The sequence below is a fragment of the Astatotilapia calliptera genome, chromosome 19 (genome assembly GCF_964374335.1).
Source record: "Astatotilapia calliptera chromosome 19, fAstCal68.1, whole genome shotgun sequence".
In the NCBI taxonomy this organism is placed as follows: domain Eukaryota; kingdom Metazoa; phylum Chordata; class Actinopteri; order Cichliformes; family Cichlidae; genus Astatotilapia; species Astatotilapia calliptera.
In genome coordinates this window covers 26,635,980-26,648,031 of record NC_137440.1, presented here as the reverse complement: position 1 = coordinate 26,648,031, position 12,052 = coordinate 26,635,980, and the positions used below count along the sequence as shown (strand labels likewise).

The 12,052-nt window shown below is 39.2% G+C and overlaps 1 protein-coding gene across 4 annotated transcripts; it reads right to left on the bottom strand.

The window, feature by feature from the left end:
• Positions 1-7: 7 nt before the first annotated feature.
• ncmap (non-compact myelin associated protein) lies at positions 8-11,476 on the bottom strand. 4 transcript variants are annotated; one of them, XM_026153005.2, is made up of 4 exons: positions 11,143-11,476; positions 2,192-2,298; positions 1,690-1,774; positions 8-1,130 (listed from the first exon to the last, which is right to left on the bottom strand). In XM_026153005.2, the coding sequence occupies exons 2-4, from the start codon at positions 2,283-2,285 to the stop codon at positions 851-853; spliced, it is 459 nt and encodes a 152-aa protein (XP_026008790.1). In that variant the 5' UTR covers positions 2,286-2,298; positions 11,143-11,476; the 3' UTR covers positions 8-850. The 4 variants fall into 4 exon arrangements, with proteins under 4 accessions (XP_026008790.1, XP_080150248.1, XP_080150246.1 ...); XM_080294122.1 differs by lacking the exon at positions 11,143-11,476 and adding an exon at positions 10,997-11,017; XM_080294120.1 differs by lacking the exon at positions 11,143-11,476 and adding an exon at positions 10,783-10,968.
• Positions 11,477-12,052: the final 576 nt, after the last annotated feature.

The window sequence follows — 12,052 nt, the reverse complement described above, 5'->3', positions numbered from 1 at the left end:
AATCCACTACTACAAATATTAGTTTTTATTTTCACTTCATTTCATTTAGTGAACATCTACAAACAATACAAATACATGGACCAAAGAGAATAAAGTGCAAAATACTTTAATGTCAAATTAAAAATGATTCACATCAGGAAGCAAGGCTGACAAGCTGTTTCACATAGGTCTCTTCATTCTGCGTGGTAAGAAAGAAAGAAAGAAAGAAAGAAAGAAAGAAAGAAAGAAAGAAAGAAGGACGTAATGATATTTTTGAGATTTTTGTGAATGTGTGACTGCTCACAAGTACAGAATGATGTAAAGTTAATAGAGCTCAAAATAAATCTGGAACATTAACACATTTTCTCAGTCATAAAGGGTGTCCATTACACAACTACAAAAAGAGTTATCATTTTCCATGCCTTCAATTAGATGAATTCTACGTTTACTCAAAAACCTCTTGAAAACATAAATTTGCATCGCCGGACCAGCATTATCCAGCCATAAGCCCATAGCTGTCCACACTACACATTACTTCATTACTTCATTAGCAGTAATGCAACATCAGCAAAGAGCACAAACAGCAATGACTATTCTCTGAACACTGAGTTTAGCCAAAGTTCTTCAAAAGGAAATTTCCGTATTCAGATCCTTCATTTCCCTTGTGTCTCTTTCCAGTGCTGCTTTGATCATCTTTGAATTGTACACCCAAAAGACCTCATGATATCCTTGTAGTCTCTACCAGTGGCCCAGTTGTTGGAGATTTAACAGTGACAAGGTCACAGATTGAGTTTCCACAGCATTCAGTCAGCACAATATGTAACAACACATCAGTCAGTGCCTGTTTTGAGACTAAACCGCAGTCTTGGTGCTATGTGTTTTCTATTGATGGATTTTCATGTATGGTGACCACGGTGGACCCGCTGTTGGTGCTGAACTGCTCAACTTGATTCCCCTCCGCACTGGTGAGCTCTGCTCTGGGCAGCCGGAAGCTGCTCTCTGAGGCTGGGTTTGAGTTGGTGATGCTCCCTGACACAGAGCTGATTCCCACGGGCGTCAGCGGAAAGTTGCTTTGAACTGTAGATTGGGACATCTTCGGACGAGGTTTTGAACTTCTACTGGTTCCCAGGAGTCTGGATTCACGTGTCCGCCTGAACAAAAAACAAACAAAGACATTGGGAAGACAAATTTATAGATTTTTCTTTTAAATTTGTGATTCCTGTAATAATTCCATAATAATAGCAGTTTTTTACTTGGCTTTTTGTCTTTTTACTGTAGTAGCTATATGAATAAAATAAAAATCTCATTTACATTACATATATTAGATTGTCAAAGGGTCATAAGTCCCTCTCATGTGTCTTTATTGAAGTTAAACAATCTAAGAAGGGAATGACCCTGTGTGGTTCTAGCTACCGGTTGCAAATCAGATATATAGATAGATGTGACCTGTACGTCAGGTTGTGCCACTTTATAGGGAAAAAGTCCCTCGTCAAAATGTCAGGGAACCACAGGCAGAGAATAAATAAGAATCTGATACAGAAGATGGTATTATGGTATCTCTCAAACGGAACGTGATAAAAAAAAAGCAAGATGAAAAGCTGAAGCAGCTCTCTAGTCTTCCACGAAGTGAACAGAAATAGCAACATTGCTTTACAGCTTGAAACATTCGGTATGCAGGAATCGCCTTGTGTCCGAGGAATGTCGTCTCACCTGTTGTACGTCTTCAGGATGATGAGTAAAATGGCGAGAATGATAATAATGCCAATGACAATGACAGCAATCATAGCGCCAGAACCTGAGAGACACAGAAGAAAGGAAAGATGAGCAATGAACTCTCTGACAGTTGGTTTATGAGCTACGCCGTCTTATACACATTCCGCCTTCTTGTGATGGTCCAACTTATTTTGTGTGTCCTCCAGAAATAATGACTTGTGACCTAGCAACCATATCACTAAAAGGTAAACAGACGACGGTAAATATTTTCTACCAAATACTTGTTTGCCAAGCCCATAAGAAATGTGCAGATTAGACTTTATGACGCAGTGGGTTTTTATTTCTGAGGACTGGCTCTTCTGATTATTTCTTATCTAACTCAAAGCACTATCATGGTGTCTACAAAAAAACAAAACCTTGCTGACAAGGATGTGTTTCACTGATGTCTGGTTCAAGACGACGCTGCAGTTTGGAGCTCACACACAGATGATGTTCTTACTTTGAATGAGTATTTGTTCTTTGGACTTGGTGATAGCGGTTGTGTTCGAAGTTACGGTAGTGTTGGTCACTGGTGAGACGGTTGAAGCTTGCATCTTCAGGAATAACCTGCCAAGAACAAAAAGTATCACGTCAGCCACAGACTGAAACAGCACTACATTCATTCGAGAGAAATATTATAAGGTTTAAACCGTTTCTGCAATAGATTTATAACACATCTAGAAAATAAGAGGAATGTAGAAGAACAGATGGGGAATAAAAATAGCAGATGGATCGCTCAGTGGAGGGAAAGTTGGTAATGACTGAATGTTTTATGGCATCCACAAGAATGGCAAACCTCACCAGAACAGTACAATAAAAAGTACGAGTGAATAGCAAGATTTGTGGTACCAGAAGATTCTAGCAATCATAAAGCTTTTCTGTTCAGTTTTATTTATATATATTCACAACAGCCGTCCCCTATTGAAGGCTATGAGTAAGCACCTGGCGAAACTGGGAAAGAAAAACTCCCTTATAACTGGATGAAACCTCTGGCAGAACCAGATCTGGGGGTAAGGGGAAGATAAGACAGCAAAATACACACCTTTTTTTCCGTTTTTAAAATCTTTGATGTATTTCACGACGCAGTCTACAGAAGCAGTCAAAGCAGAAAATATGTTGCCAGCCACATAACTCGTCTCTGACGAGATTTCTCACACAAACAAATGATATTAAACTGACTGACAGGATGTGATTGTTGGGTTCTCATGCTTCTGATTGACTGGCTGGTAATGCCAGGCTTTGTCATGTCTGCCAGAGCCTTTGTTGTTTCAGGGATGTATATTCATCAGGCAGTCAGAACAAAGCTGAAAAAACAGAGCACAAATATGACCCAGTACTGCGTTCCTGTATTCCTGCCCTACAGTTCTCATTTTGGGGTACTTAACATTTATTTATTTCATATACCCTGCACCTCCTTTGCATAAACACCTCCTTACGTTATCACATTTTGTAACATTTTGACGTTTTTAAGCACAAGGGGAGCAAATGTGGGCAGCGGTCCGCCATTTCACATTTTAGGAATGTTTACCAACGCAAAAGTGCAAATCATCATCTTCAGTAGATAATATAATTACAAGATTCAGAACATCCAGAGAAACAAGGACAAAAACCAGCAGAGAATGGCCAGGATTGTGGTATCTCAGGTGACACTGCACTAATCCTCTGAGGCCTAAGTCATCATTAGAGATGACTTCAACCAAAATCCCAAACCTCTGCGCCCTCTCCTTCCTTTCCTCCTAACTATATTCTATAAATGATCCTGTTCATTCATATCAACCTTCCCTCCCCCCTTTCCCTTTATCCTCTTTCCACTCCTTTTTAAAAAAGTTCCCTTTTATGTTGTTTTCTTTTTTCTTAAACCCTAAATCCCACCTTTTCATCTCTTCTTCCTCCTTCCACTGGACTAACCTCAGCATTACCCCTTCTTCATTTCCTTCATTTCCTAAAGCCTAACCTTCCCCTCCTCTTCTTGTGTCTTTTCCTCCATTTCCAAAAATCAAATCTTCCCTTACTTCCTATTAATTCCCTTTTACTAAATTTTGTCCTCCTTCGCTCCCTTTTCCTTTCCTATCCTCAGTTATATTAATTAGGGGATAATGATTAATTATCCCATTCCCTGACTTTGACCTTACCCTTCAATTTTTCAATTTTTCCCGTTAGCTTTTTTAGTATATTCAACTATTTTTTCATCATTCCCTTCTCTCATCAATCAGGGAACAAAGAAAATAATCTTCCCAACTGACACACATCAAAATCCATTTTCAGTATTTCCATAAAAATCAGTCTTTCCCTTCTCCAAAATGTTGGGTTAGGGTTATCTTTAATGACTTAGACCTCACTTAAAATGGACTGAAGTGAGGTGGAAAACTATGTTGTGGTGTGAGGAATCACATCCTTGGCACTAAAGAGAACAAGGACTGTTACAGAAGCCGGATTCTTTCATGGTGATAAGGTGACATTAGTCAACATCTGTGAAGACACCAGTAATGCTAAATGAGATCTACTTTTAAGAGCAACTTAACCTGCCAATCAGATAGATGACACTTCTTTTCTTATTTCAGCAGGACAAATCCATTTTTCACATTTTCCGCATACATAAAGCAGCATGGCATTGTGGTAAAAGAGCGCGGTGCTAAGTTGAACTGTCTGCAATCTAGACCTGTCAGCTTACATAAACACTTGGCATATAATAAATCAAAATTACCACAATGGAGGCTCTGTACTTATAAGCAGGTAACATTTTAGATAAAGCAAGAATGGGGAAACATTTTACGTTCCAAGCACAGCATTTGCTTTTCTAGTTTCAGCTGTTAAACGTGGTGGTAATCCTGCCCCATTCCTAACGTTTTCAAAACTCAAAGTTCCCGTAGTCAGATTCAAAATAAACATGAATAAATTTTTAACTGAAAAAACACATTCTCTTTTACAACATATAAGTATAATAGTGCTTACTAAAGTCTTCAAGTTACAGTGCTTAACAAACTTATTAGCTCACCACACAATGCCAAATATTGGCTAAAGTAACAGTATTGGTAATTACCAAAATAAATGCTTATGTAATGGTCAAACCCCCACTATGTGCAAACTGTTTTATCAAAATGAAGTTCCTGATGCTAAAATTTAATTCGTTTATTCCTACAAACGAGGTTCTAGAAATGAAAAGGTATAGATTAGCGATCTCTCAGCCATGACTCCTAGAGTCACCCTCAGATATTATTTTACTGCAAGTCGACAATCAGGGCTCCTGTGTGATTTCGTTATTGTACTCAGAACACTGTGATCGCAATCTAATCTACTTTTTTGCAAGCATGTCACGAAGAGATCCTCTGTCAAGTGGGAGGATCCCAGAAACTCCAGGAAACAATCAGATCACAGCTGTAGGTCAGGGCTGTCCCTGTCACTGATCTCTCCCCTGACACTGATAAGGACAGCGACACCATCTCGCAACCAAAGCAAACTTGACACGAACAAACTTTTTAACTTCCATAAAATGGATTTCCATATAGATTTCCATAAAGACATCCTCTAAATATCACTTCTACTTTTGTTTCCACTTGTAGCACGCTGGCGTCATCACTGGACTTCCTCATCCTCTTTTCACGCAGTGCAACGTAAACCAAAGGATACACAGTGAGCTCAGTGAGTCATCCAAGCGTGACTCAATGAGGCGGTGATTAAGTGGAAGACTTAATGTGCCGACATTACGATAGCATTTATTGTTTTATGTAAAGCACTTTGGTATGCCCAAGGCTTTTAAATGTGCTCTATAAATAAAGATTGTTGTTGTTGTTGTTGTTGTGTGTGTGTGTGTGTGTGTGTGTGTGTGTGTGTGTGTGTGTGTGTGTGTGTGTGTGTGTGTGTGTGTGTGTGTGTGTGTGTGTGTGTGTGTGGTTTTGTATCTTATAATGAGTTGACATTTTTTGACCTAATCACTTCCACCACTCATTAACTAATCTTAAAATTACCAGGCTGAAATCACAGAACTATTTCGATTTCTTTAACAGGAGCGTGTTTGCCAGCACAGCGGCACAATCAGAGCAGGTGGCACAAGCGGATAAAAATTTGCATCAGCTATAAAAAGCTGAAAATCTTGGCACACAGAAGATCATCCCACGCAGACATCCTGACACATATCATATCAATTATAGTCACAGTAAAGTATGGAAAATATCACCCCAGCACTGCGTATACACTGGACATGTCATTTCTGATTCATTCTTTTACCTACTTTACAGAGATTATGAGATTTTAGATTATTGTTTCCCCCATGAAGTGTATGGATAAGTGCAGCCTTTTGTGCTCAGTCTTAAACATCATGCTCGAGTTTACATTTCACCTACAAGCCACTGTGCACATCCTGGAAGCATTGCACAAGGTCTTTTTATAGACCATATAGTGTATGCGAAACCTCAAGGACACGAATGCACAGACACTTAAAGTCACAAATACCAAAAATTGGTCAGGGCTTAAACTGTGATTTTATTGTTTTCACTGCAGTAAAATCAGAACTGTAGTCACACTCTGAGAATAGAGTAACGAAACTTGTACTCGATACGTGTGTGTGTGTGTACTTTACGTCTTATCCACCGGGCAAATATTGCATAAATGACTCTCCAGGTGTTGACATACTATTAGGCAAAGAGATTAATAATGGCATACATCATGTCAGCTGTTTGCTGTGTTGACAGCTTCTGATAAGTGGCTAACTAATCGTCTGATGTGTAAGGTCAGTTACACCATTGCTTTGGAAACAGTAGGGAATACACTATGGGGATGACGTGGTTATGTAACCAGTTGAGTCATTTTTGTTCCTATAGGCAAAAAGTTCAAATGAATGTGTGTGTTTAAAAAGTACCTTATTGATAGCTATAGTATTTTTCTTTACAGTACTGTATTTTCAATGGTTAGTTTTAAACTATATCTTCCTTTGAAGTATTATTACTGTATTTGTTCATTTATTGGCCCACTGTGTAAAAAGAATAGTGTACATTTTCCAGATGGTGGCAAATAACACAATTACAGTTCTTTTCTTTAAAGTACTTGTGCTGTATTTTTAGCTTCTAATCCTTTATTATGTCTTCATTAGTTCTTTGCCATTAGTTGTTTACAGCAAATTAACAGAACGTGACGGAATAACAGGTCTGGATTCATTTACTGGAAAAAAAAAAAAATTAATATGGTTAACTGGCTTAAATGGGAAGAAGCTAGGTGTACTAATTAAATAAATTTGTTAAAAGTGCCTTTATCATAGCTGAGTCTTTGGTGATTATAGAATAAGTTACCATGAGAGAAAGAACAAGCTCTTTCTTTAAGGTTCAAATGTAGAGCTACGGGTATTTGTTGTGCTACAAAGCTGCCTTGTCTGCAGAGGCAATCAAAAATGTGCTGTCGAAAAAAATGGCTTCACCAGCGCAGCAGGATGTGTACCAGCTTTTATCAAAAAGAGGTGATCGGATTAAGCAAAGATAGATCACATTTATTGTCCCAGGATGGAGATTTAATGTCATCTTTTGTACAGTTGAAACATAATCTGTCCATTTTCGTAACTCCTTATCCAGTCAAAGGCTGTTTTGAGACTGGAGCCCAAAGCAGCTGTCATAGGTTACACCCTGGGACAGCTCCCCAATAGCTGTACTGTAATTTTAAACTAAACGTTTCACTCCTTAACCACCCTCTTTACTTGGCGTTTTCATGGTACAGAGGCATCTCTTTACATAGCTGCACATGCTTGTGATTCAGTAGCCAGTGGGTGTGACGCCTCTCACGGAATAGGTGTGTTGACAGACGTAAGTAATACATCACAGGAGCTGCAGTTTAGATTTAGGATGGGTGCTATGTGGCAGAGGTTGGGAGAGCCCTCAGCCAAGGAAAAACACCTAATGTTAACACACCTTGACTAATTCACGTGCAGACATCGTCATCCTATACCCACTCCTTTACTTCGTCTGAACTGCCCAGAAGACAAAACTTGAGTTTGATGGCAAATGAATCATGGCGCCGTTTCCCTGAGTAGAACAAATTGCAAAAGATATGTTATCCTAAGCCATTTACCATGATTGAACGCTTGTGATAAAAGATAATGACCTCATTTAATTGTCCAAGTGTATTTTTATGTGTATAATATCTCTTTTCTGGCTTGATTTTGATTGTAAATCTTAGAGAATATGCTCTCTTCAGGGTTAGTTAAATAACATATAACAGGTGCCAGCAGATGGATTTTTGGCTTGAACCCGGATCGTTTTTTATTTACAGTAAACATTTTAAAGCAACACCGGTCCTTTCATAGCTTGGTCACTGGCTACCACATTCCTGGTGTACAAACCAAACAGTGTAATCAGCTGATCAAGTTAGCCACATATTGGAAATGCCATAAGCCATAAACATACATCCTTTATTGTCAAGATAACAAAGGGGAAATCAGTCAAGCTAATTCAAACACGAGTGGCAGTAAAGGCCGGTGGCTTGGCCAGGATTCTGCAGGATGGAGGAAAAAAAACACTTCAACTTCACAGATTTAAACCCAAGATCCAACCGAATGCATAAAGTTTATGATCTGTTGCACCATTATCAATATCGTTAGCTTCATAGCATAATTGCCTAAGTCATTTGACTAAGTCAATGACTTAGGCACTTATGCTATGAAGCTAACGATATACTTTATATGTTTTTATAAGTGTCAGTTTTCAGCATTTCATTTTTATGATGTAATACTGAAAAGTAAAAATGATGCAGCCATTGTTTATTGACTTTTCAGTAATACATTTCTGCCTGCTCAGCTATGATGTAAAATATGTGATAACACTGTTTCTAAAGCAGCCCAAGTATGTTTTCCTTCATCATGTTCCTGCATTGGGACACAATGAACAACATATTTGTCAGTAGTAGCTGTGATATTGCCAATCTATATACTATATTGGCTGAGCTCTAAATACTTAATTCACTTATCCACGTTAACTCGTTTTATGTTTATTGCAAACCCCAGAGCGTGGAAAATCTGTTTTTCCCCCCACAGGGAAACTATATTACAGTTAATATACACAAGCAGGATAATCTTTTAAAAGACATAGGACATAAGTAGCAAGAGACCCTCTCATCTTTTTTTACTCTGGTTTCTTAAAAGTAAAGGAATCTGAAACTAAATCTCAACAGACCACTGATTCTGACGTCAGCATCCGTGTCCTCGTCGGTCAATCTTCTCCGTTCTGTAATAAGAGTTTGTTTGCTGTTCCACAAACTGCAGCTATTCACTAACACTGCAAATTCAATATCCTTTCTTCCACCCTGAGTAAACAAGCCGGTTATTGGTCTGTCCAGAAAGTGGACTCGTTGCAGAACGGGAACAATTTAGTTTCCTTTTTTTTAATATTATTTTTTTATGAGGGAATGAACAGACAAAGCTGTTGACTCGTTCCACCTCTGCAGATGCTCACCCAGACGTTAAAAACAACGCAGTCTCCCGCACGACCCATGTTCACAAGTACATTCAAAGTACAATCTTCAAACGGCTGTCGGAGCCAATATTTGAGCAGTCACTTTGAAGCAAGCTAACAAGACATAGATGGCCCCGATTGTTTCCTTAGAAAAGCGGACATGTGGCCTAAAGTCACAGCAGAGAGCTCGCCTGGATCATCTCTGATGTAAACCTCTCATATCTTTGGTTATTCAGATGTCACACCAAATAGGGATTTTACTGTGACTTTTATTGAGCCCAGTCAGTGAGCACAGAAATTTGCAACAGAGAACAGTTGCTGTTATTCATGTCACAGTGAAGTGATCGTACCATGAAAGTAAAGGTGTGAATGCCGGAGATAACTGCAGGACACTTGTTAAGTCATTGGACAGACCCCAAAGACGATAAAAATGTAGATCCATGTGTGGATAAATTTGAAAGCCAAATTCCAAACAAGCTCAGATAATTTGGTATTTGTAGTGAGAATCACACTAAACTGGTTTCAGATGGAGGCAATAAATCCTTCAGCAATGAGTCTACGATAAGTTTGCACAACAGCTCCTTAGCGTGAAGAGTATTCTACACAGCCATGAAAAGCATGACAAATGAAGTGTGTGAGGGGATTAACAAGCCATTTCTCAAGCATTTAAGCCCAATGAAATACCCAAATATGGATTGTAAGTTGCACAGACTGAATGCTGAACTCAGTGTCTCTTTTTTGTTTTTTGTTTTTGCTTGTTTACAAATGTGAAAGCTGCAAAAAATAGCCAATCACTTGAAGGAGTGTTAAAGCATCATTCACACATTCTCTGGGAGTATTTACACTAATTAGGAACACATTTTCTAATTAAAATCTGTCAGTCAGAATTATTATCAGGAGACAAACCTACACAAACTGTCTGAGATGAAGTGCTGATTACTCATTCAAGATTCCTCAGAAATATTACGATCTAATAATAGGATGAATAATTTTCCTAAGATGCTGCTGCTCAGAATAGAGTTTAGCGTTGTATAACACACTTTTCCTTCTAACTGGATACACGACATAGAATTAATCCATCATTGCCATGATGAAAATCCCATCGTTTCTAATTGGTCTGTAATAGATTTCTATATAAGTTCATTTTCTGTCACAGTGTTGCTTTGCTGGTAAGTGCGGTGTGACTTGCTAATGCTGTATTAACAAAGCACATTATAAGACAATGCTCATCAAAGTTAAATGTGACAACACAAGAAAGTCCATACAATTGAAGTTAGCCTACTGAGCCACAGAGTTCATTTGTGAATATGTCATTTTAATTTCATTTTAACCTCTTTTATACTTCAATCATAGGATCACAATCTTCTAATTAAACAAAGAAAATCACAGAAGGCAAAATAAAATCAAACCACATCACATTGAATAACTTGAATAACAGGAAACATTTCGAGCAATGTTTCAACGTGATTAAAACTTGAATATCTGTTTTAGCTGGGTAGATTTACACAGGCATTAAACACGTAGAAGAAGCTTAATGTGTGAAGATGACAAATCTTAAATCAATAAACCGTCATCATGTGAATCGGTACAGCAGGACTACACAACGTGCGATCACATTTACCTGCAATTATAGTGCCAGCTGATGGGAAGATAAGGGCAGCTGCTCCATCAAACAGTCACTTATCAATAGGTGATATGCAGCCTGATACTAATGAGAGGTCAAAATGACTCTTTTTTAAAATTCCAATTCAAACTTGTCCACTTCTTTAGCACTAAAAGCAGATTTCTATACATGAGAGATCTTTGGTATGTGAGCTGTTTTTTTGTCCCCTCACCTGAGATGTGTTCTCGTTATGTCTGAGAGAACCCCCGCTCCAGAACAGGAAACAGTCAACAGGAAAGGGAGTTCTTACTCTTTGAGTTTACATCGAAACAAAAAAAATTATCTGCCAAGAAAACCGCAGCGGTTAGTGTGACCTACCCGATCACCTTCTCTTTGATTTCAGCCCAAGCCTTCTCCGGATGGGAGCCTGAGCAGTGCAAGAGCCCCCTCCCTCAGCTGACTGAGGGGGGCATAGTCCAGAATCACAGCAGGCCTGGGGAGGGAGACACCAGGGAGTCGAAGAGCCGGGTGAGCAACTCCAGGAGGGGAGAATAAATCCCAAATGCAGCTAAAGTGGTGGCGGCACAGGTACAAGCATACAGGTCAGATGTACTGAGAGAGCGTGAGAGTTCAGAAACAATCACGGATATCTGTGAGTGTGTGAGAGAGAGAGAGAGTGTGTGTGTGTGGTTTCTCTGTGAATCACAGTGTTTATGTGAAGAAGGGGAGGAGAGTGTGGAGGAGGAGGAGGCTCCACGTTGCTTCTCGCTGAAAGTAATAATGTCAGGCAACTGGTTTTTCAGGTCCCTCCGCCCGTCCCTTAGGCGTGCTGGAGCTGCTGATCAAAAAGCAAGAATCCTCTCCAAAGCTGCCAGCTCTCCCCATGACCACCGCTTCTCAAAATCAGTCTCCAGTGGGCGTCTCAGGACACTTTGTCCACATAGCCAGCATATAGTGGACACATTTCTATTCCTCCAGTTAAGATTTATGTCTTAACTGGTAGGTCATTTGAAACTGTCACTTCCTCTCCTTTACAGAACAAATGGCCCTACTCGTGTGTACTCGTGTGAGTATTGGCAAAGTTTGTCGTTTCAGTTTTATCAGATACGCATTCATCTCTGGTCAAACACATTTCATGTATGTAGTTAAAAATTGACAATGTGCCTGTTCAAAGGGTATTGGGTGTGTGTGTACCAGCCTTCTATTGTTGGACTGTAAGATCCATTCAAACAGCTGGAAACAAGGGAAACATTTGTACAAGCAATAATTTAACAGCTTGGTTAGACTT